The sequence below is a fragment of the Desarmillaria tabescens genome, assembly GCF_030435595.1.
Source record: "Desarmillaria tabescens strain CCBAS 213 chromosome Unknown EV420scaffold_18, whole genome shotgun sequence".
In the NCBI taxonomy this organism is placed as follows: Eukaryota; Fungi; Basidiomycota; class Agaricomycetes; order Agaricales; family Physalacriaceae; genus Desarmillaria; species Desarmillaria tabescens.
Genome location: NW_026848317.1, coordinates 737569 through 762499, shown reverse-complemented (window position 1 = coordinate 762499; position 24931 = coordinate 737569). Strand labels below are relative to the sequence as shown.

At 46.7% G+C, this 24931-nt stretch overlaps 8 protein-coding genes across 8 annotated transcripts; 3 read left to right on the top strand and 5 right to left on the bottom strand.

Annotated features, from left to right (window-relative positions):
• Positions 1 to 833: 833 nt before the first annotated feature.
• On the bottom strand, positions 834 to 2424 carry EV420DRAFT_1270690 (uncharacterized protein; the record flags this gene model as incomplete). The annotated part of the gene is made up of 3 exons (XM_060467586.1): positions 834 to 1442; positions 1650 to 1886; positions 1942 to 2424. 3 exons carry the CDS (start codon positions 2422 to 2424, stop codon positions 834 to 836), a joined length of 1329 nt encoding a protein of 442 aa, XP_060330640.1.
• Positions 2425 to 7642: 5218 nt separating this feature from the next.
• EV420DRAFT_1480077 (uncharacterized protein) lies at positions 7643 to 8167 on the bottom strand (the record flags this gene model as incomplete). Its single annotated transcript, XM_060469635.1, has 3 exons — positions 7643 to 7667; positions 7723 to 7902; positions 7947 to 8167. The coding sequence occupies 3 exons, from the start codon at positions 8165 to 8167 to the stop codon at positions 7643 to 7645; spliced, it is 426 nt and encodes a 141-aa protein (XP_060330639.1).
• A 2542-nt stretch (positions 8168 to 10709) lies between these two features.
• On the top strand, positions 10710 to 11237 carry EV420DRAFT_1545113 (uncharacterized protein). The gene has a single exon (XM_060473259.1). The coding sequence runs from the start codon at positions 10983 to 10985 to the stop codon at positions 11214 to 11216; it is 234 nt and encodes a 77-aa protein (XP_060330638.1). The 5' UTR covers positions 10710 to 10982; the 3' UTR covers positions 11217 to 11237.
• Positions 11238 to 14141: 2904 nt separating this feature from the next.
• Positions 14142 to 14637, top strand: EV420DRAFT_1545106 (uncharacterized protein). The gene has a single exon (XM_060473258.1). It carries the CDS (start codon positions 14252 to 14254, stop codon positions 14513 to 14515), a length of 264 nt encoding a protein of 87 aa, XP_060330637.1. The 5' UTR covers positions 14142 to 14251; the 3' UTR covers positions 14516 to 14637.
• A 1221-nt stretch (positions 14638 to 15858) lies between these two features.
• On the top strand, positions 15859 to 17038 carry EV420DRAFT_1643236 (peptidase C14, caspase domain-containing protein; the record flags this gene model as incomplete). Its single annotated transcript, XM_060477475.1, has 4 exons — positions 15859 to 15891; positions 15959 to 16544; positions 16599 to 16966; positions 17021 to 17038. 4 exons carry the CDS (start codon positions 15859 to 15861, stop codon positions 17036 to 17038), a joined length of 1005 nt encoding a protein of 334 aa, XP_060330636.1.
• Positions 17039 to 17598: 560 nt separating this feature from the next.
• On the bottom strand, positions 17599 to 18528 carry EV420DRAFT_1480074 (uncharacterized protein; the record flags this gene model as incomplete). The annotated part of the gene is made up of 2 exons (XM_060469634.1): positions 17599 to 18324; positions 18373 to 18528. 2 exons carry the CDS (start codon positions 18526 to 18528, stop codon positions 17599 to 17601), a joined length of 882 nt encoding a protein of 293 aa, XP_060330635.1.
• Positions 18529 to 21375: 2847 nt separating this feature from the next.
• On the bottom strand, positions 21376 to 21833 carry EV420DRAFT_1480073 (uncharacterized protein; the record flags this gene model as incomplete). Its single annotated transcript, XM_060469633.1, has 3 exons — positions 21376 to 21582; positions 21639 to 21701; positions 21768 to 21833. 3 exons carry the CDS (start codon positions 21831 to 21833, stop codon positions 21376 to 21378), a joined length of 336 nt encoding a protein of 111 aa, XP_060330634.1.
• A 2152-nt stretch (positions 21834 to 23985) lies between these two features.
• Positions 23986 to 24871, bottom strand: EV420DRAFT_1545078 (uncharacterized protein). Its single transcript, XM_060473257.1, has 4 exons — positions 24636 to 24871; positions 24519 to 24584; positions 24340 to 24467; positions 23986 to 24291 (listed from the first exon to the last, which is right to left on the bottom strand). The coding sequence occupies exons 2-4, from the start codon at positions 24561 to 24563 to the stop codon at positions 24180 to 24182; spliced, it is 285 nt and encodes a 94-aa protein (XP_060330633.1). The 5' UTR covers positions 24564 to 24584; positions 24636 to 24871; the 3' UTR covers positions 23986 to 24179.
• Between the last annotated feature and the right edge of the window lie 60 nt (positions 24872 to 24931).

Here is a 24931-nt window from a genome sequence, read left to right as displayed (position 1 = left end):
GTAATCTGACAATATGCGCGTCAGAAGGTGGAAGAGAAACAGGAACTGAAGAGACCATACCTCCGCCGCCAAAGCGGTGTCCGCACGTAATAATGTGGTTAGGGTGCGTTCGCTCTTTTAACAAGAGAGGCTACCACGTCCAACATCGCGTGCTGTACATCCTCCTCAACTTTTCAAAGTCGCAAAATACTCTACAGCAACATAGATCTGCGAAATGTTGCAATCAGTACCTCAAGAAGTTTGGCGCTCAGAATGGCTCAACCATTCAACGTCCGTAGCGGGTGCTTGATGGAGCACTGAAATAGTACCAGCGACGACTAGGCGATCGGTCGAGCAATGGGACGAGGGCAGTAGAAGACAGTCACAGCGGACCTTGACACTAATCTGCTACCAGAGCGTCACCTCGTCCTTCGTCGTCAACTTTCTATGACTGCTTTTGGGTGGAGCCTTCGCTTCTCCTACAAACGATCCCAGGATTTGACTGCTTCTGCACACGAGAAAGCAGCGATAGGAGGTGGAGAAGATAAGGATTCAGCTAGGCGTGTACCGCAGCAACGATTTGACTCTGGAAATGGAAGCATCTGATGCGAAGGAAGCTCCAGACATATTGAATAATGGTTATGAAAATGTCGGTTCCATGTGCTTATGTTGTCCTGGAATGACCGTCGTCCCATAGAAAATGACGTTCTCTCCCTCGTCTCCACGTCAGCCTCACCGACAGCCGCAGCCATTCCGCTTCGTCTCGAGGTGCATCTAGCCTAGATGTTAACACTCGCATACACAGGCGGAAGGACGGAAACCATACCCTGGTCGCCGGAGAAATACAGGGATGACTATAGCGCATCTACCATCTGCATGTCATGCTGAAATGTAATCATATCGTAGTCCTTGACACCATATATGTTCCTTATATAGTCGCTGAGGTGCATCGGATACCTGACTTTGCCTTGCTCACCAGCCCAGTCAAAATCAACGATCCTCATCCTCTCCCCTTCATCTCCCGCACCATCAACGATCACAATATTCGGCGTGCGAATATCTCCAGGAACGAATGACTGATCGTGAAGAATCTGAACAGCACCTCGAACCGCTTCGTGCAGCGTCTCCAGAATGCTCCCTTCGTACTTTTGTGCTACCGCCTGGCCGTGTAGGAACTCCATTACGACCATCTGAAGGGAACCATACCAGTACTTTCCATTGCTGGAAATCGGACCGCAGTATTTTAGTGCTGATGCCTTCCCTTTACTTGCCAACAGTCTGTGGGCCTCGGCACCATATCGCTGAACAAACTTCACAACGACCTGTTCCTCTCCATGTGCATCGTCAAGCTTCGCGAGGAACATCATGCACACCTCATCTACTTCCAAGGGCTGAAGGTATTGGAATCTGACGACTTTCGTGCCATCGTTGTATTCGGTGATGTCAGGAAAGAAGCGAGTGGGCTGTATAGAAGGAGGATCTCAGGGATCAAGCTGTTGCGATATGCCGAAGTCATCCGTAGTCAATAGGTACAAACACGATCATGTAGCTCCGCTGTACTGTACAATTGAACTATCATCTGCGTGTTCGTGTCTGTGTCTGAGCTTCTCTCTCTCTTTCCGTCTTTCTTCCTTCCTTCTGCCTTTTCCTAGCCTCGTTCCCTGCAACACAAGATCCTGGTAGTACTTCTCAAGATCATCGATGGCCAATCTCAGAGACTGGAAGACACGAGCGAGGCGAAGAGCATGATTGTCGTCATTAGCACGGCTATTGCCAAGCCATAGATAGTCGGTCAAACGCTGGACAATCGGAAGAGTCCGGAAGATGGCGCCTAGGATGACGATCCAAAGTCCAGCAATGGATACAATGAAAGATGGGCAGCAGCATGCTTTGAAAATATGTTCGCGCTAGAGAAGCGTTAAATCAGCACGGACAGAGATGATAAGGAGATAAGCCACAAACTTGGATGTCTTTCTGTGTCCAGTACTGAGCGTATGAAAAAGAGCCTTGAACGGAACCTTCGCCGTCCCAGCCCAATTCTGCCTTCTCTACACATATTACACCAGCCGCTACCATGGGAGGGGATCTACGTTGGAACTGCAAGATGTAGGCTGAATTCGTCTTGTTGGGGTTGAGCTTTTGGAAAACTGGACTGTTGAGCAGTTGTGATAAAATATTCCTGGTAGGGCTCTGACGCGCAGACTCATCGGGCGATATTTGAGAGACAATCCTCACGAGCTCTGTTGTGAGTTGGACGACCTGAGCTGGAACGTGCAGGGACTCGTCATGAATGTCAGCCTGAAAGGAAGCAAAAATGCAATGATAAAGCTCGATCGGAGGAGGGATTGGTATCTGCCGAAGGCCATAGCGACCGTCGAGGATTGGTGTGATGCCGCCTTGGTGGTCGAAATAGTTAGTTGATTTAGTGCTTTCGGATGGAGTCATGCCACCACGTACATTTTCGACAGTGACGTCGAGCTCTGCATGTATAGGGATAGTTAGGGCATGTTTCAGGACAGCAAATACCGACACACTTTTACCCAGCACCTCAAGGATATCATGTTGTTCTGCGAGCTCGCCTTGTGTTTTTTCTCGCAGTGTCGGGGTTCGTTCTATAGGGATAATCTCAGCAACGAGAGCTGTCAATGCCGCCTGACTGTGGTTATCGCACGTGGGAAACATATGGCGGATTAACTCCGTATCTATTAACTGGTCACAAAATACGTCCAATCGACAATCGTTACCTAGCAGACGGTCCCGCAGGTCAGAAGACCCCCCCATAATCGGATTTAGGTGTTCGCGCGGCTTTGGGAGAATGAACAAATCGTAACGATATCAGCAGAGACGACAGTACCTTCCACAATGATATACTGTCTTCAGAGATCTGCTATTTGGCAGCCAATGTTTCCCTTACACGAGCACACAAAGCATCATCCGCAACTTCCAAAAATATAGTGCCTTCAGAAACACGGTTGTCTTTATACAAGTAAATGGAGATCTATAGTGGCGCGTCGAGGTTTAGCTTTTATTAGGAACGGAGCAAGGTAATGTGAAGTGGCGGTGCTGACTACACGTGGTGATTCGGCACCTCGGCAGTTTTTGAAAATTCGCCCTTCGTACAGCCACCACGTGAATCCCAAAAGAGGATAATGGCACTTGAGCCTACGCGTGCCACGAGTCAGCTCGTCTTGACCATGTCTGCCACTTTCCACCATCCTGCGATTCTGCTCCGTCACTGCGCACGCCAGCCCCAGCCAGGACCGCCGACTTCCTCCTCAGGATCACGATTCACGAAGCCAATCAAGTCGGGGCCAGTCCCAGTCCAGCGCGCCAACATGCGCTCTGCAACGTTTACACGCCGCCGCCTCCCGTACCTCCATCACACCGTCAACCAGGGGGTGATCTTATTCAACAAGGGTGATGCCCCTTTGCTTATAGATAGTATATCTTAGCTAGGTTGAATAAATACTCTTACTTTTTACTACAAGTCCTGTTGTATATGATTTAAATCTTCTGTAAATTGGTAAAAATTCATCCTAAATTCAGCATTGTTATAATTCCTACTAAGTCAAAATTTTGAACAATGAGTGGCTTGCACGCGTGGAGGACCGAATCCACGTGGATAGCGCCTCAGCCGAACCAGCTCATTGCGTGACTTCCTTTTCAGGTCGTCACATCACGGTAACGGAGGGCGAATTTGAGGCAACTTCACCTCGGCCCGATCAGACTGTGTTGACCGCGAGTTTCCCTGACTCCTACTGCAACCAGTTATTTGCGATGCAACCTTTTCTACCTTTTCCTCTTAGGATCTTCCCACATTCTATTGACAGAGATTTATCCTTGGGAAAAAGAAAGCTGTGGATCCCTGAACAGATGTCCTGCGTATAAGAAGCCGAATCAAGACACAATCCTCTCACAATCCAAGCTACTCACCACGTCAAGGCTATTTTTCTCATTCTTGAAGAGGGAGCATAATGATACCATTTCTGCTGTAGCACTAACAACTTGCAGAATCTCTATGCATCGTCGCTGCTAGTTACTCCACCTTAGCCCTATTCTACGCCCGTCAAGTTCGGTGTCCGACTTGGAGCAGCTGCAATCGCGCCGGCCGCCATCGTAAATCCAGGAAATAGCCATCCGTATTCCCAGTAGGAGGCTCGTTTACTTATGAAATTCGTATGTACTACGATGTTCTCTTTGAGATATTCATTAATCGCTATGTATAGCCATCTGCAAGAGTCACCCACCCCATCTCGCTGCCCGCTCCATTTGATATAAGACCCCGTGGTATCTGGTTATTAGCCTTTACTACGCTAACTCGTGCGAACTTGCTGGACTGTCGATTATTTGAAGTGCTACTCGAGCTCCCCGAAAGTGTTCAAAGTCGGCGGTCGTTATTTCTCCAGTTATCAGAGTATGTTTGGGTCCTTCTGCATATATGTGCGCGTGCCGTGTTGAATTATTCCCTTCCCCCACTTTCCATCACAACTTTCTCGCGTACAGGAACGGTCAAAATTCGGATCACATGTAAAACAACAGCACGAGAAGATACAAAGCCGCCACCTGAAAACAGTCATAAAGAGCCGGTAGCGAAGGACGAGACGACGTTGTGGTGACAGATCAGTATCAAGATCTGACGGGACTCCGTCTACTGCCATCATCGCACTGCTCAATCCATCGTGTACTTGTCTCTGGTGGACTACTCAGTGTTTCGTTTAGTATTCAGTACAGACGTCGAATAGGTGAACCAGTCCAAGTCCTGAGCTCTTTCCTGATATACTGACTACAACGCTTTTCAGATGATCTCTTCGTTCCTTGAATTCTCCACCTTTCGACGTAAATATCGCCAGGTTGCCTTCTTTCATCAAATTGTACGTCCCCACCGGCAAGCGGTAGCAAGTGGTACATTTATGGCTCGTTATTCGCCACTTGGCCAAAAATCCATCGTTTCTGATGCGGTTTTTCTCCGCGTCTTTGCCATACTCATTAATCGTGTTACAGTGGTGCAGACCCACCGGCCGGGGTTTCAGTCTGAACCTGTTACTTTACTATGAAGAATCTGTCCTCATAGATTCTTTTACCAGCCGGTCCTTTCCATCGACAAACAGGTGTTCGAAGGTCGTATATTTCTCCGGTGACCAGTGTCCTACACATTCACGTACAAATGAACATCTTTTCCTGAGATACAAATGTCGCGCTAGGACATAGAGGTACACTGAACCAGTATGTTCACCGTCGATCAGGTTCTCAGCTTTCTTAGTATGAAACACTCCCGTTCCCGCAGGCAAAACATCGTTGCAGCGCACGCCGCGTTGATGCCCTTCTGTTATAGTTTGGCATTTATATCCCATTGTCTGCTGTATCTTTGATAAAAATGGCGTAAATATGGAGTGAATTGCGTACTTACACGGAGTGAACGCAGGTCCTTCTAGTCGCGTTTCAGCCGGAGATGTAAGAGTCTATCAAGCTGCTGTAAGTCTGATAATATAGACTCGTTGTTCCTATCGGAAAGTGCCCGAGTTTTTGCCTCTGCAAAAATGCCCACAGAATCGATAGGATCATTCATCATCCCATATCGCATGGCAAGGTCCCTCTCGAAATGTTCCAAACGGAGGATTTCTTGTTCTTGGGGATTAACCTAGGAAAAGATGAGAATGGACATCGCATATGATGCAGTAAGGCAGGTATATTCATGACCCGACTGGGATATTAAAACTGGGAAAAGTGAAGCAAGATGGTCGCACCGCAGTCACCGCGGTATGGTAGATACTAATCACGGAAGATGTTGGTACGACTCGTGTATGGATTGAAAAGGAAGATAGGAGAAACACGCTCACTATACCAAAGCTTCGATTGTAGATGCTACGGAGCCATATCCGTATTCTCAAAACTGAGAATCGGAACATTGTATTACCTGGAGATAGTTTAGGAATGAAAGAATTCTTCAAGAAATCACGTAGCGTACTTGCGAGCCCTCTCATTACTGTGTTAGTTCTTAGTCGGGGGAGTTTGAGTAGTCGCACTTTAGAAGAAGCCAGTAGGGGATGAGCTGGGATCCATCCTTTCTCGCGACTTATAATTGGAAAGTTTCATGGTTCTGTCGTGTGGAGAACATCTGTTTTTGATGGTCACATGTTCGAGATGACATGATAATGCTGGCCCCCAATCTCCACTCCGCGAAATGCAGATCATGTGCATGATCATGATGTGATACAGTGAGGCAGAAGTTTCGGACCATATCGATAAGAAGCCGGCGTGATGATGTTCCTGACTGGTGATGTGCAGTGTAGTGATAATGCTATCATGGAACTGGGAGTGCGTACTGGGGGCTATAAGTTTATATATGTATGCAGCTTAGAGCGAGATATAGCTGATATAGGGGATTCCCAACTGTGCGCGAGCGGTGATCATGCGGGCAAAAAGAGGCTTTGCGAAGACCAATATTATGATATTGTCTTGCGATTTGAAAGCGTTCTATTTCACGCAAGAAGACGACCCCAACCACACATCCTTCTGCTCCCGCGTTGCCCTGTGGGACAGCCAGTGTTTGGAAAGTTAGCTCTATGTTTAGCATTTGGTCCTGTTGGATCGTTCCATGTAATACTACTACCTACCTACGGGTAGTGCATACCCAGGGTTCACACGTGTCGACTTCTCCAACAACTTCTCAAACCGAAAGAGTGCAGAGAAGTGCATGCGTGAGTACCCCATTCCCCACGCATTCACATTCCTGACACGCCGTCAACGATACGTGCAAATACACATACGGACAGCAATCTACCACTGATGCAGCAGGGAAGATTTCATCTACAGCGCCAAGCATACCCTCTGACAACGCGCGCAGGAGTGTCGGGATAGTACATAGTGCGCCAATCAGAAAGTATGGAGGGTGGCATCCCCAATGGCAGCAGTCGAGAATCATGGCAATTAGATACCCTTTCTCACGAGAGATTTGAGCGAGGGTGGCATCGAATTCTCATCCATTAGTGTCCGCTCACTCGGTCCAGTGTTGCTGCAATCGATAGGGTGATGTTGCCGCGTGTTGGGGTGCACTCACTGTCACGGGAGATAGCTTAACTGCCGAAGTGGCGTTGGATTATGTTCAATACCCGTTTCTCGGGCATGGTGAGGTCCTTAGTGACATGTTACCGCATGCTCAAGGGGCAGGATACACAAGCAAGTAAAGCACGTCAATATGTATCGATGTATCGACGCCAATTAGAACAGCCTAAAATCAACATCTGTCCGTATAGTGGAAGAGCTAAAACGATACCGATCAGTATGAGAGCCATAACAAGGAATGTACACCCACCGCCGGGGCGAATCCCGAGGAGTAATTGTCAGAAGACTGATATTCGGCCTAGCCAACAGTAAGAAAGACGAGCTTGAAGGATGCAGAGAACCGCCGGAGCCGTATCGCTGATTCCAAGAGAGAGAATGGGGAATCACTAAAGAAAGGGAGAAGTAGGGAAGTCCTGCCCGGATGTGCACTAATCACGGATAAACCGGACCGCATCCAACGCTTACACCGCGACGCACCATAAATGTGGGAGTCTACAACCTCAAGGTGACTTGTGTTCATTGCCTGTGTTGTAGCCTTTTGCTTCGATAACCTCGTTCGCAGTAAGGTGGGCGTCAAGGGGAATATCACGATGCTCGTCCATCAATTATGACCAAAAAGTCGGTGTCTAATCAGCACATTTTGAAAGATAAGCAAGATTCCGAGAAGAGCAAACCACGCACGTTCTCTCCCAATCCTCCAGTTCGTCGTACTCCAAGGTCGCCATTCCAGCATTCTCCACGAGGATATCCAATCGATCGAATTCACTTTCAGCCCTATCAACAAACGCAATGACCCTGCTGAAATTGGCGACGTCGATGATCCATATCCCGCTTTTGTGTATCCAGTCTCTTTGAGAACGCCTGTGATGATAACGATCAATCGGCACCGTAGATCTGATAAATACAAGAACATACGAGCAACAGCCTCCTTTCCCTTCGCTTCATTCTTTGCCGTCAACACCAATTGCGCAGGGTTCACCTTAGCGAAATGCTTTGCGGCTTCGAATCCTAAGTCCAGTGTTGGCTCCGATGGGGACGACTGTTTTTCCACCCAGGTCTGCCGTGACGACGGCAGGCATCGGTCTGGCCCGGTCTGCGACCCATTGTTCGCGAGTTCTGGGAGCATGATAAGGTGTGATGAAGAGTCGTCCAAGTTCGTTGCTTTATACGTTGTTGGGTGCGAATGTATTTGGGGATCCCATCAGATCGGAGTCTTTTGAGGCGCTTCTGAATCGCGTAGTTGCAAGGTCGAAGTTTATAGTGAATAGCATGGTCCGGACTGCCGTTAGCCTATGCAAGCGCAGGATCATGTTTATAGAAGCTCTGACGATAGGTCAACATGAAGGTACCCTAGGACGAGCGTAAGACTGAAGAGACAAGCTTCGATATCGCTAAATAGCCAAAATGACAGTTGTGCAGCAGTTGATATATGAAATGTTACGTACACTCTATTTAGACAATCGCAGGATACGCTTTCCAAATTGACAGTACGAAGCATACATCAATGCACAAGCATTGGGACGCTGAATGGAACTGCGCATGAACTGAGCACCCTTATTCTAGTGAGCGCTCACATATATACGTAGGAGGAGCAAAACCATACTCTGTTCTCCGGAGAAATACGCCGCTCTCAACACTTTCGGGAAGCTCGATTAGTATCAAACGATCGACAGTCTAGTTAGTCCGTATGGATCAGCATGGTAAGCACAGACCCAACAGGGTCCGTGGAGTTATCGTTCCAGAGGTTCACACGAGTCTTAGACCAGTTGGAAGCGGGCCGTGTGAGGAGAGGCGGTGATATCGTTGCAGACAACTACAACACAGTGAATAACGAATATTTCAAGAATATCGTGGTACGTACAAGTTCATAAACAAGCCTCCGGCTCTGCTACCGCGTAATATTCGCGCCGAGTGCTTGTAGGTGGTACCGCCTCGAGTGTTGAGTACCAAATGCTAAAGGTCGTATGAGCGGACGTAGAATTGGGGAAATATACAGGGCGCGCAGGTGTAAAATTGGCAGCACCACTCTGTAATACAATTAATGAATGCAGTGGAAAAAAATAAGGAAGAGGCCACGTACCGTCCGTCCATGATGCAGGCACTCATCTATACCCCTCCACCTACAACGTTGAATGAAGTAATACTCGAGCCCTAACGGTGTCCTTGAAACGCTTTCCGTGGAAGAGAAGGTACCGTGCGATATGATGATGATATACGACATCTTAGAAGATCTGGTACAACCCGACTATATGCACTTCGGAAGGTAAAGGATAGATACGGAGGACGAAAAGATTGTATATTCGCGGCCGCCTATGAACGTATCCTCTGGCAGGGTGATATCTTGCACCGCGCGCTCAAAACTGGGCTTAGGGTCGCTTATCGGTCACTATGTCCAATGTCGTGGCATCACTGCGTTGTACGTCGACCTCGTGTTCCAGATTGGCAGAAGATTATATAACAGCTCGCTTAGGAACCAGATCTACAGTATTGCATTTAGTATCTCTCGAATGCTCGATGCTCAGGCCGACGCACCTGTCTAATGAGGTCCGTATCATCAGTTTTCCATTTCGATGATTGAGCGCTGCGTCAGGAACTGAGGTACTGAGCGACGAGCTGTCCATGGCTGAGCCGGGTAATGGGTAGAGCGATGCCCGCTTCAATGCGATGATGGTGGTAGGAGACTGGGGAGACTGAGTCGTGTCGGACCTTGAAAATGTTATCGATCCGCCATCACCGCGGCGCGTCGTCGGCTACCAGTATTCCAGTACAACGACCGCTTTCAAACGGGCATGTCGACTCCTTGGCCCATTTCCGTACCGTTATTGCAGAATATATCACAACTCAACAGTTTTTGTGCAACGGAGAAATCCGCGAACTTCGCCCCACCCATACCAAACTTGAATATGCGCACAAAACTAACAAGGATCTGGCCCAAGCAAAAGCTATGAATACTCTACATGTCACACATGCATGTATGCGTACCGTGACCATCGAATGCATAATACATAGTGACCAGACTTTGACTCAGCAGGCTCACCGTCTAATTCTTGCGTGTTAGAAGATCAATTGAAGACACTTACTTCTCATTCTGAACTACGACAGCCTCTCCCTCCTTCTCTTCTCCTGTGATGCCCTTACTATATCCTTGCTTTGGCTGTGGATTCCGCTTTGGATCACAGGCAATACAATGGCTACTAGAAATCAATGAATATACTAACCGCTTCAAACACCTACTACCACCGAATGGCATTCCATTTGATGAGGGAAAGCGTAGCGTCACAGCAATGTTCACAGGAAAGGAGACACTAGGAAACGAAGTAAAACGTCCCGAGGACTAGATGGATCGCTTGATATCTCTACGAAACAAGATAAATCGAGAGACAGCCAACTACAACACCATTAGAGCTCCTACCCTCTCGACCTCTCATACTATCACGCTCCTCATCTCCTCATCGCCGTGATGGAAACTACCAACCGCAGTTCCGATCCACTCGTACCGAGATCTCTACAGAATAGAGGGAAATCTTCTCTCACTAGAAGAGTTCTACGATCTCAGCACTCTTGATGTTCACTGCATGCATCAAACTACCTTTCAATTCACCGGTCTCTGGGACGTTCCCATCCTCAAAAAATTCGTGAGATCACCGATTACCCTGAGCCATACATCCCTGTACAGTGCACACACCCCAAATCACGACTGCCGAGATGATAAGAGCACCAGCGAGAAGTCGACTACTCATGGCAGATCTCCCTCTCTTGCCTTCCCTCGAGCAAACTTCGTCCCTTGCTCGCGCGCGAGCAGTTAACCTTGTGAGCACGATGGCTCACGCTACCAGCTCTTACGACGTTGACTCTGCAAGAGGATATCTCCGTCGACGCGTCCTTTCTCGTATTGATCGTTCTGGGTCTTCTCTCTATTCGTGAGATAGCCATCGCATCGAATGTCATTGTTGAAGCAGATTGAACTCGCCTACTCAACGGAACTCTCGGCTCTCGTGGTTGTTGTGCTGCTTACAGAATGCGCTCACGCGGCCGCGTTCACCCAGGGGCTGTCTGAGATTTCTGATCGCTTTACGGTGCTACACAGACTCACGTTGAAGGGAATAAAAGCTGTTGATCCAGCCAGCGTCACCCATGCCAGGGACGCGCAGCCCAGTATCGTTGTGAGGTGGTAGATCAGCTCAAAATTCTTCTCTCCGTGCACCCTGACAGCCAATGACAGAAGACGGGGCTGTGAATTAGGTACAGTTTTCCACACAGTTGAATAACGATTGTAGTTGCCGTTAGTAGTATATTGTTAGATGATGCAGACACGGACATAGGCACCTGGCTATTGTATTCACTACCTGAATCGCTACTCCTACATCAATGGTCGAACTGAATGATAGATCCCTGCCATCGGCACAATTACATTAGAATCTGCCGGTCGCCTGCTCACAGTTGCTCTTCGTAAAGTGAGACTAGATTGGAGTGATTTGTTCTTTTCAGGTGAAGAGTTCCCAGCTTAGACGGCAGCAGGAGATCAGAAGATAGAAAGATGCAATGTAAATCCCGTATTTCCATGCTACGCGTCGGAGACTGACTTATCAGACAATTAACGTTGAAAGGAATTGAGGGAAGCACAGGTGAGATAAGTACATTAGCATGAGAGTATTCCTGCTGCCACTACGTCACTATGATCTGACGACACAATTCTGATATATGTACCATGCTTATCCCTTGTGGCAGTACTATAAGCGCCTTCGATGAGAGTGTGGGAACACGATCTCGGAAAATAGCGCACATTTGCACCAGAATAAATCCAATCCAATTCAACGCCTCAACTGTCAGGAACACGCGGTAGTGTTGAAGTTTCTGAATTAGCAAGAGATACTTAGTAAGATTATGTCAATACGAACACATTGAATATCCAAGTAGTCTGGATATCTCTATGAAAACCCTCCTCGATTTTGGCCCATTCTCGCCGGTATTAACACGTAAATATCCTAGCCCTTACGCGGTTTCATGGCCGGTGCAAAGGAATGGCTAAATATGCGATCAAAGACTTCAGCATCCCCGAAGATCATACCCATTCGTCTCTCTACCTATTTTCGGATACAACATGATGATAATATCGCCATATACTTCTTCAGACACGATTAGCAATGCTGCTGTTTGGAACATCCGCTACAAGGACTTCTACAGCAGTCAAAGAAACCGTCGACCGTTATGTTATCGATGCCATGCCATCTACCAGACGTCTGTCAGTTCCCGACATCAGCGACCGAGAAATCTATACACTTCTCTCCGAAATATCTCGTCCTAAGGGACGCGTAATGATCTCCATTCTTCATTCCTGCCATCCCGTCGGCATCACCCGAGAAATATAGGAAGAGTACGTAACATCATGTCAATGTCAGGCAGCTCCATTCGATATCTCTTTACAACTGCCCATAAGAACTTGAGAGAGATCTCCCATCAATATATATCCATGGGAGTTTGACATTGGTGCCCTAGCAGCGTTTCAGGACGAACTTTGCGAGAGAGGTACAAGGGGCCAGGGTTACAATGGAGTATTCACTCAAGCGCTCATTCCCGCTCTCAAGTCGGCTAACTACAAACGAACAGATTACGTCCATCTCCTTCAGGAATACCTTGGATCGTAGACTAGAAGCACCGTTGTCGCTGGAACGAAAAAGGATGCGCAAACTTGGTATCAGGTATTGACGGCAACTTTTGTTATTATGTGTATATATATCCATTGAAGCGGCCGACACGTATTCAGGATTCCACTTGTGATAGTACAGTGCTGTTAGATGAGCAGTAGGCGCTGGCAACAGGTACCGTGCTGGGATATTTTCCCATGGACTTGCTAAAACAATAGCCTTAGAAAAGAATTCAGACTGAACTAATCTAGCAGAAAATGGTGACTCGTAATTATAGGGCGCTTCCTCAGAATTCAATATCGGCACGAGCATCGGTGGCGAGGATATCAATACTAGTGACTTGTTGTCATCAATAATGTGTATGCGCTTAGTAGTGAATGAATACTGTATGATATATGGACCTTAATGCCGCACGCCTTCACGAAATTTCTCAATTGACCCACCTATATGCGGCCGCATTGGAAAATGCAGCAGTCAGCATTCAGTCTACGCTTATGATTACTGGTTTACGAACTCTAGAACAATGGTGACATGTTGAACCATCGATTGTATTCAATAAATCCAGAATGTACAGGTGTCAATGGCCAATGGACCCAGAAAACCCACACGGCATCCCTCCAAGGTCCGAAACTATGCCTTCTTTAAGGGCTCCGATATCATCGACACCGCTGTGATGCAACTTCCTGCTTATACAGATGAACAGAAAAACTCATAAGGGAAGTGGTAACAAGTTGACGTGATTCAGTTGATAGAGGATAAGGGCATAGGGTAGGGCAATGCAAGTCTGTCCACGGAGAAGATTTTTGATTGCGTTTCGGAACACTAGCATTATGATCAAGCGTCCCATCGCCTTTGAAATTTGAAGTTTTTAAAGTATAATCATAGCCGTTATTGCCAGAACAGATCTCCGTAGAACTCAGAGCTATGTGGATGAGCCGCCGGGAAGAATCTAGATAGTATTGTAGTAGGTAACATCGCAATAGTGAAGCTTGTGCCGCGTGTACAGGTACATTATAATGCGCACTAAGGGTACATCACCTACGAGTTTTTGCCAACGCGAAAACGATGCCGATGAATGCGGGGTTTCCAGCGAGTGTCGTGGTCCAGGAGAAAACGAAAGAAGAGCGAAACTCGATGATTATAGTTATTAGTAATAAGTCAGACTGCTGGACGTGGAAGGAATATATCAATAAGTCGGCGTCATGCAAGATCTTGGCACATACCTCGCCTCTCCTTCATCTGTATAGTTTCCTTCAAAACATGAAGACAACAGGTCTTATCCGGCTATACCGCCACAAATGTTTTCTTTTCCTCGCCGACCCGTAGAACAACGAAAGCAAGCTTCGACTTTGTCCATGGCGTTAGGATAGTGGAGAGGATGGATCCGGATGGCGTTGGACTCCATAGAAATTCAGGTGAGGATATATTCAAGGCTTGGATGGAGATGAAGCCTTGGAGCCGATAATTCGCAGGGAAGTCGCTTCGCATCCCAAGTCTTTGTACTAGCTCTCACTGTAATAGAATCGTCAGCCAAAAGCCGGTGCGATGGACATCGCAGGGGGTACATGTGTGTATCACTGTGCGGCGAGTCCTTTACCTATTTCACCGACAGTAATCCCCAAAATCGAGGGCTTAGCACGTCGGGCGTTGGCTTCAAGGTCACGATGGCATTCCTCGTTTTTGTATTGTTTGTCTTCACCCCTAGGGCTGGCGAGACTTTCCACGACAAGGCTTGCTTTTTATTCTCGAGTCATAGCTTGAGAATTTCAACTTTCTCTATTAGTGGCTCAATATTCTCGTCTATTTCGCTTTCACTAACTATCTTATGACTCAAAAAAGCGTCACTGAAAGGAGTTCGTACATGAGCCTACTAACCGACTCTACCATTGCAATTTCGGTGATGTGAAATGAAATCTTCACAAGCCATCAGATGAATGAGCGTCTATCTGACATAACATATTACAGGCTTTTATTGGGCCGTTCATATCTGCATCCTTTCTCAGGTTAGCTTGTGACGAACCATTCGGCTCCTTCCTTGCAACATGGAGATAAAGGACCTTGTTTGTTTTATTCTAAGTCGTGAGTCATAACAGTCTGTCACTGTTGCGGCTGCAATCTAAATCAAATCTAAATTTATCTTATTTGTAGCAGGGCGTCAATCTCTCCTCATCGCTCATCCTTCTACTCTCAGGAGTCAGTACATTCAACAATGGATGGATTAGAGGCGTCATTCTGGGGTCGTACATTCCCGTTGCTAACCATTTGCTCATATGGAGACTTCCGGTTAGATCGCTCTACCCTCGCACCACGATAGCTTCTTATTCTTCAGGGCCGAAGATCATTAGTGTACATACTACCTGTCAAAGTCCCTTTAACGTCATAGTTGGTTTCGGCCAAATTTATCCAGGTTCGCTGGTTCGCGGGAGCTTTTCAGGATCCAATTAGGATCTCCGAATCTTATCGTCTCAAACTAGACAGATCCACGACTGTGAATCTCTGCCGTACCCATAGATACGGTGCCATCCTTGGACTGTTGTTGCGCAGGAACATAAAATTTAAATCTGGGTTTGGACACGGTGAGTCAATCCGATAAATCAAACTATTTTAATAATGAAACTTACCTACTCCATTGCCATTGTCCAATGAGTCCCATATACTCTGTACGGCATGAGCGCTGTACAGCATACTGGCAAAGCCACCCTTGTGATCTTTTTCTATATGGCTGACACCATAACTCATACAGCCGTAATGAGGTATGGTACGGCGGACCTAGATTCATTGTCTTTACATCAATCTGCCATATTCAACAATCTCATCGTCGAATCTTAGCAGTTATTCAACATTTGGCATTTCATGTTCGTGAGGTAATTCCCGAACAAAGGGATGGTGGAATCGAAATAGTGTGTATGGAATACACATTCGTATTCAATGGTCCTCCCCAAGCTTCTCCGACCGATTTTTGCGGCAGGGCTTCCTTGCTTCAAATCAATCACAAGAATGATGTATTCTACTACCTCCAAATGGATTAGCAGCGTTGGAAGGGGACTTTGGGGTTGGAATTAACGCATCTGGGTCTCTATACGACACTCCTAGTATGTCAAATACAAAGGTACTCGATATCTAAATCTCCAAGCATCCGGTGAACTGTTCTACAGAAGCCCAGTTTTCCGACATGGCAATCACTCCAACCCCAGAGCAGCAGTCTGTATGTGTATATCCCTTGTTATCGACGTCGATGCTATAGTACTGACAAACTGCGTTTAAAATGCCAGCGTCCCCCTCAATTTTGGGCGGTATTGATCGGTATCGACGGATATTTGCATACTCCTCAATTATCCGGATGTGTTTCCGATGCGAATGAAATGGAGAGGTACTTAATTGACACCCTACACGTTCCGGGGAATCATATCCAGTGCCTTCTTCGTGACGACTCCCAAATCGCTGCGAGAGTCGACCCCAATAGCGACCCCAGCGACGACCCTACCCGCAACAATATCATCCAAACACTTCGCAATCTACCTGCCAAGAACAATATCAGGAAAGATGACAAGATTATCATCTACTTTGCCGGACACGGTTCAATCTATCTTAATTCAGATTATTACAAGGAGGGGACCATTGAATCCTTTGGTTGCAGCCAGGCTCTATGCCCTTCTGACCGCGACCAAGGCACCCCCGACATTGGCGACCGGTTGATAAACGACATTCTCTCCAAAATATCCAAAGATACGGGAGCTCATATCACCGTCATTCTCGACTGCTCTCATTCCTCAGGCATCACACAAGGAATACCTGGTGCCATACCGCATAATGCCAATCCCAGAGAACAGGATGAAGCTGACTTCGGGGATACAGAAGGTAATCCATCCTTCGAGTCTAACCCCAGAAATGAGCTTACATCGCCATATGTAGGAAAGCGCCATACCTCCCCGCTGTCGCTTACATTTGAAGCCATGTTCGACAGCCCGGAAGACACCAAATGGGGCAATTTTCAGCACCGCAAATCTGAAAAATGGGTTCCTAATATGAAGTCTCATGTCCTTTTGGCGGCATGTCAAGGGTATCAGCAGGCGAAGGAGATAAAGAAGGAGGACGTTTCCAGGGGGGTTTTCACGAAGGCACTAATTGAGGTTCTCGAGTCAAAGGAATGGAAAGAAAAGGAATTGAAAGAAAAGACGTATGATGCCCTCACTGGTCAGTTGAATGCCCACAAGTTGGAGGGCAAGACACAGACATCGATCGCCATTGGGGAACGTAAGAACACACAACTTTGGTCCCAGGTATGACGGTACTTGTTTTTATTGTGTGCTCCTACGAGTCTGACATATTTACAGGAGCCAGTGAAACAGTGAAGGCGATAAACCACTGAAGGATAGCTGTCTTGATGCCGAGAATTCAGAAGGATTTTGACAGCGGATCGGGCGTTCAACACAATGGAAATCCGTCCTAGTTTAAAGATAGTATGATAGAAGATGTACGAAGAGGTAAATATAGCCATCTGTGATTCCGTAAAGTAAGAGGGACGCAAATGTACGGCAAACTATTCCTATTATAGATAAAACGGGTAAAACTTGAACATCAAGTTACTACGATAAAATGCACTTCACATACTGACAACAGAGAGACGGACCATCGCCGTTATTTTCCCACTGTACGCTTCGGTGCATTGTATCACAATGCTCGTCTTCTCCGATGGGCGCGAAAAGTAGCGAAAGAGTCTATTCCTAAGTTCGAAAAATCTGACTATATGCACTATTAGACGGCCAGGGACACACGTACCGTCACTTCTTTCAGGAAGTATCGACATGAGGATAACAGCGCACCTACGCTATCGTCTAAATGGTGTTCTTGCGATATTTTTCCCATTATCGACGAAACCTTCGCCGTTCCATCCCAATTCTGCCCTTTCTTCTCATATGACACCAGCCGCTACCGTGGGAGGGGATCTACGTCGGAATTGCAAGATGTGGGCTGAATTCGTCTTGTTGCGGTTGAGCTTTTTTAAAACTGGACGGTTGAGTTGCAGCAAAAGATTCCTGTCGAACCCTGACACGGGAAATCTTCGGTCGATATTTGAGAGGGGCTCTACTGTGAGTTGGACGTGAACTGGAATGTGCAGGGATTCGTCGCGGATGCAAGCCTGGAAGTAAGCAAAGATGCGATGATAGAGCTCGATCGGAGGAGGGATTGGTGTGCGCTGCAGAGCATAACGACCGTCGAGGATTGGTGTGACGCCGCGTTGGTAGTTGAAGTAGTCAGTTGATTTGGCGCTTTTGGATGGAGCCATGCCGCCACGTACATTTTTGAAGACGATGTCGAGCATTGCATGTGCATAATTAGTCAGATCATGTTTCAGGATAGCGAAGACAGACGCACCTTTACCCAGCACCTGAAGGACATCATGTTGCTCTGCGAGCTCGCCTTGTCGCAATGTCGTTGTTCGTTCCATAGGAGTAATGTCAGCAACAAAGGCGGTCATCATTTCCTGACGATGGTTATCACTCGTGAGCAACACATCGCAGACTAATTCCGTGTCTATTATTTGGTCACAGAACTTGTCCAGTCGACAATCGTTATCCAGCAGACGGCTCCGCAGGTCAGCGGACCCTACACGAATCGGATTTATATGTTCGCGTGGCTTTTGGAGCATGAAAAACAGGAACGATCACGGCAGAGATGACGGTACCTTCCACAGCAATATACTCTCCTCAGAGATCTGCTTTTTGGCGGCCAATGTTTCCTTTACATGACCACACAAAGCATCATCCGCGACTTCCACAACGATAGTGCCTTCAGATACATGGTTGTCGTCGTACAAGTAAATGGAGATCTGTAGTGGCATGAGCGTGGTGGTTTAGCTTTCATAGTTTAAAGTTAGGAGCGAAGGAAGGTGACGTGAGTGGCGGTGAGGAATACTACACGTGGTAATCGGCACATCGGTCCGATCAATCTCGGTTTATCACCGGTTTCCCTGATTCCTACTGCATCCAGTTATTTGCGACGCAGCCTTTTCTACCTGTTCCCTCTTCGTAGGATCTTCACACAGTCTATCTACAGAGATTTTGCCTTAGGGACAACCAAGTTGTGGATCCCTGAATAGATGTCCTGCATATAAGAAGCCGAATCAAGACACAATCCTCTCACAATCCAAGCTGCTCACCACGTCACTATTTTTCTCATTCTTGAAGAAGGAGTCTAATGATACAATTTCTGCTGTAGCGCTGACAACGGGAAGAATCTCTATGCTGCGTCCTGCTAATTACTGTGCCTCAGCCCGATTCTACGCCCATCAAGTTCGGTGTCCTTGGAGCAGCTGAAACCGCTAAACCCATTAAAGATCTATACCTATGTCGAGTAGTAGGCTCATTTACTTATGAAATTCGTATGTATTGCGATGTTCTCTTTGAGATATTCATTAATCGCTATGTATAGCCATCTGCAAGAGTCACCCACCCCATCTCACTGCCCGCTCCATCTGATATAAGACCCGTGATATCTGGTTATTGGCCTTTAATACGCTAACTCGTGCGAACTCGCTGGACTGTTGATTATTTGAAGGGCTACTCGAGCTCCCCGAAAGTGTTCAAAGTCAACAGTCGTTATTTCTCCGGTTATCAGAGTAAGTTTGGGTCCTTCTGCCTAAATAGGAGCACCAGAAGAAAAGGTGCAACCTGAAAGCAGTCAGAGCTGGTAACGAAGGACAAGACGACGTTGTGGTTACAGATCAGTATCAAGATCTGACGGGACTCCGTCTACTGCCATCATCGCACTGCTCAATCCATCGTGTACTTGTCTCTGGTGGACTACTCAGTGTTTCGTTTAGTATTCAGTACAGACGTCGAATAGGTGAACCAGTCCAAGTCCTGAGCTCTTTCCTGATATACTGACTACAACGCTTTTCAGATGATCTCTTCGTTCCTTAAATTCTCCACCTTTCGACGTAAAATATCACCAGATTGCCTTCTTTCATCAACTTGTATGTCCTCACCGGCAAGCGGTAGCAAGTGGTACAGTTATGGCTCGATATTCGCCACTTGACCAGAACTCCATCATTTCTGGTGCGGCTTTTCTCCACATCTTTGCCATAGTCACTAATCATGTCCCAGGCGGCGCGGACCCATCGGTGGGTACGACAGTTTGAGCTTTTTACTTTACTGTGAAGAATATCTGTACGTCATTTGAATTTTGTTTTGTAATTATCATCCTCATTGATTCTTTTGCCAGCCGGTACTTTTCATCGACAAACATGTGTTCGAAGTCATATATCTCACCGGTGACCAGTGTCCTACACATTCACGTACAAATGAACGTCTTTTCCTGGACGACAAAGGTTGTGCTAGGACATAGAGGTACGCTGAACCAGTGTGTTCACCGTCGAGCAGATCCCCGGCTTACTTAGTATTAAATGCTCCCATTTCCGCAGTCAAAGTATTGCAGGCTGTGTTGATGTCCTTGTGTTATATTTTGGTATTTTTATCTCACTGTCGAAATCCTGGTGCGTCGTTTGGTATTTCGCAATTGTGATTCTCCTTCTCATACTTCGTTTACCCCATGATACTTTCTGTTGACAAACAAGGCATGTAATTTCCGAAGACTGCAGTATGAGGATTAGATTTTCGGTGATTATATGGGAGTGATGACCTTGTATCAATTTTTGTTTTTCATGCTGCTCGAATTTTCGGGCTATACAGGTTTGGTTTGCTTACTTACTGAATGTTGGAATTATTGCAGTGGGAGGCTTGCAGTAGGTATAATACTGAATTGTTAGCTACTAGAGCTCCTAATGAGCTCCTTATATACTACACAAAGTATCTAGAATATTCTACCAAAAGTAACTAAATATATCTAAGTATCATGACAAATGAGTAAGCCGAAGCTTCGGGAATCTTCTAGTACAAGCTTGAAGTTGCAAATCCCAACACTGAAGCTTACTCAAGTTCCCATTATCCGCTGGGAAACATTTCTTGCTGCTCTTTGTCCTTTGGCCGAGCGCTCACAAGAATCAGTTCATTCGCAGTTCCATTTGTTGTCCGAATGCTTGTGCATTGATGTACGTTTCAGACTCTCAATCTAACCATTCGAGAGATACTATTTAAAACTTAATTATGTGAACTGTGGTCGACCATGACGATTGAGGCCTCATGTCGAACAAGATACTCCTACATGCGGACCTTAAAACAAAATATGGTGACACTGCTCGAGCGTGTGCAAAACTGGGATGGTACTAGCTTGGAGAAGCTACTTGAGTCTTTCGCTAGATTGCCTTAAAACCTTCTAGCTTCTGTAATATGTATATATATATGAATGATAGTGTACTAGATACTCAGGCGCTCGAGCACAGAATAATAAATGAAGTAGTTGTTGAATGTACTAAATTTCATCCCTATTTAAATAAAACTGCATTTAAACATATCTAAGTATCATGGAAACATAACTACAGAAGGAATAATTATCATAGAAGCAATCCGTGCTGTACTCGAGAGTGTTGGACATAGTTACTATATCGGTCAATCCATCTATCAAGTCGGCTTCGCGCCGACTTCCAGCTTGTATCCCAGCATGGCGCGGGACCACTCATAAATGACCAGGTTGATGAAGTATCAAAGCGATGTGGTGGCTGTATATTTCATAAAAATGGGGTAAATGTGGAGTGAAATGCACACTTACGCGGAGAGAAGGGAAGGTCATTCTAATTGCATTTCAGCCGGAGATGTAGGAGTCTGTCAAGCTGTTGCAACTCTGATAGTAAAGACTCGTTGTTCTTATCGGAAAGTGCCCGTCTTTTTGCCTCTCCAAGAACGCCCACAGAATCGATAGGATTACCCATCATCCCATATCGCATAGCAAGGTCTATCTCAGCTTGTTCCAAACGGGAGATTTCTTCTTGTAGATTAATCTAGGAGAAGGTGAGAATGGACATCGCATGCAACACAGTAAGGCAGATATACTCACGACTGAGATATTATGACTGGGAGAAGGGACGAGGATCGCACTGCGGTTGTCGAATGGTAGACGCTGATCACAGATGATATTGGTACGACTAGTGTATCTATTGAAAAGGAAGATAGGAAAGACACTCACTTTACCAAGGATTCGACCGTAGATGTCACGGAGCCACATCCATATCAAATCTAAGAATCGGAACATTGTATTCCTCGGAGATTGTTTAGGATTCTAGGAATTCTTCAAGAAATGACATAGCATACTTGTGAAGCTCCTCGTTACTGCGTTCGCTCTGAGTGAAGGGGGATATGAGTAGTTGCACTTTAGAAGAAGCCAGTAGGGGATGAGCTGTAATCCATCCTTTCTCGCAACTTATAAGTGAGAAGCTTCATAGTTCCGTCTCGAGTGCCGTGTGGAGAACACCTCTTTTCATTGGCTCGCATGTTCAAGATGGCATGCTAAAGCTGGCTCCCAATCTACACTCCGCGAAGACGGAGCATGTGCATGAGCATGATGTGATACAGCGAGGTAGAAGTTTCGAAGCATATCGATAAGAAGCTGGCGTGATGATGTTCCCGACTGGTGATGTGCAGTGTAGTGAAAATGCTATCTTGGTACTGGGAGTGTGTACTGGAGGCCATAAGTTTACATATGTATGCAACTTGAAGCGAGATATAGCTGATATATGGGATTCCTAGCTGTGCGGAACCGGTGACTATGCGGGAAAAAATAAGCTTTGGGAAGACCAATATTATTATTCTGTCTACGCTTTTATTTAAAGCGTTCCGTTTCACACGAGAAGACGACCCCCAACCCCAGATTCTTGTGCTCCTGCGTTCCCCTATGGGACAACCCGTGTTTCGAAAGTTAGCTCCATGCTTGGCGTTCGGGTCCGTTGGATCGTTCCATGTAATACTACCGACGTACCTACTGGTAGTACATATCCAGGGTTGACATGTGTCGACTTCTCTAGCAACTTCTGGAACCAAAAAGTGCGGAGAAGTGCATATGTGAGCACCCCATTCTTCATGCATTCACATTCCTAACACGCCGTCGACAATACGTGCAAACACACATACGGACACCGATTCAGCAGGGAAGATTTCATCTGCAGCGCCAGGCCTACCCCTCGGACAGCGCGCGCAGGAGTGTCGGGATAGTACGCAATGCTTCAATCAGAAAAGTATAGAGAATGGCATCCCCAATAGCAGCAGTCGAGGATCATGACAATTAGATACCCTTTCTCACGAGAGATTTGAGCGAGGGTGGTATTGATTTCTCATTCATTAACGTCCGTTCACCCGGTCCAGTGTTGCTGCAATCGATAGGATCGTGTTGACGCGTGCTGGGGTGCACTCACCGTCACGGGGGATAGTTTAACCGCCAAACTCGCATTGGATATGTTCAACATCTATTATTCAGGCATGGTGAGGTCCTCAGTGACATATTACCACACGCTCAAGGAGCAGCAGGATAGACAAGCATGTAAAGGACGTCAATATATATCGATACTAATCAGAACAGCCTAAAATCGGCATCTGTCGAAGAGCTAAAACGATAACGATCAGTCGGAGAGCCATAACAAGGAATGTACACCCACCGCCGGTGCGAATCCCGAGGAACAATGGTCAGAAGACTGATATTCAGCCAAGCCAATAGAAAGAAAGACGAGCTTGAAGGATGCAGAGAACCGCCGGAACCGTGCCGCTGGTTCCGAGAGAGAGAATGAGGTCGCTAGTAAGCAAGGGAGAACTTAAATTCCCATTGGCAAGTCCCGTCCGGATGTGCATGTGATAACGGACGAACCGGACCGCATACAACGCCTGCACCCCGGCGTACCATAAAGGTGGATGTGTTGACTGCCTGTATTATAGCCTTTGGTCAATGCAAGACTATTGAGGATGAAGGAGCCATGTAAAATCTTCAAAGTCTCCCAAAAAGGAGGTATCGGTGCGACTGGCAGCATCAGAAGACGCGAAACGATCCAAAATCATCGATGCTGTCCTCTTGGCGAGATCGCAATTGCTCAGCGTATCGTTTCCGCGTTATTTTGCATCCATCACCTCGTTCGTAGTGAGGTCGGTGTCAAGGGGAATACCGTTATGCTCATCCATCAATTACGACCAAAAAGTCGGTGTCTAATCAGCACATTTTGAAAGGTAAGCAAGATTCCGAGAAGAGCAAACCACGTACGTTCTCTCCCAATCCTCCAGTTTGTCGTATTCCCAGGGTCCCATTTCAGCATTCTCTACGAGGATACCCAATCGATCGAATTTACTTTCAGGCCTATCTTCCTGAACGCCTGCAGTGATAAATATCAGCCGGCATCGTAGATCTGATAAACACAAGAACATACGAGCAACAGCCTCCTTTCCTTTCCCTTCATTCTTTCCCGTCAATCGTCAACACCAATCTTGCACCAATCACGCAAGGTTCACCCTAGCAAAATATTTTGATACTCTGGTCACCGGGGAGATATGCCACTTTCAACACTTTCGGGAAGCTCGGGTACCATATCAAGTAGTCGGCAGTCCAGTCAGTCCGTACGAATCAGCCTAGTAAAAGCAGATCGAACAGGGTCTTTGGAATTACCGTCTGCAGGAGAGCTAAACCAGTTGGAAGCGAGTCGTTGGATAAGAGGAGGTGATATCGTTGTAAACAGCTACAACACGGTGAATGACGAACATCTGAAGAACATCGCAGCACGTACAAGTTCATGAGCAAGCCCACAGTGGTACCGTCTCGAATGTTGGGGACCAACTGTGAAAAGGTCGTATAAGCGGGCGCAAAATTGAATAGATATACAGAATGCACAGGTATAAAAATTTGCAGCACCGCCTATAATACGATTAATGAACGCAGTCCAAAAAGTGAGGAAAACGCACGTACCATCCATGAAGAAAACGACCATCCATGCCCTTCTATTAGCAACATTGAACGAGTAGTCCTCGAGCCCTAACAGTGTCATTGGGAGACGCTTTCCGGAGAGGATACACCTGAACGAACCGTGCAGTGTAACGACGATATACGATGTTCTAAACGATGCGGTACAACCCCGACTATTTACGCGTCGAAAGGTGAAGGAGAGATGCGGACGGGCAAAGAGATTGTGTATTCGCGGCTGCCTATGAAGTATCCTCTGCCAGGGTGATATCTTGCATCGTGCGCCCAAAACTGGGCTTAGGGTCGCTCGTCAGCCACCATGTCCGACGTCGTAGCCGAACCGGGTTGTACGTCGTCCTTGTGTTCCGAAGTTGCTAAAGATTCTATAATAGCTCGCTCAGGGACCAGACCTGTAGTGT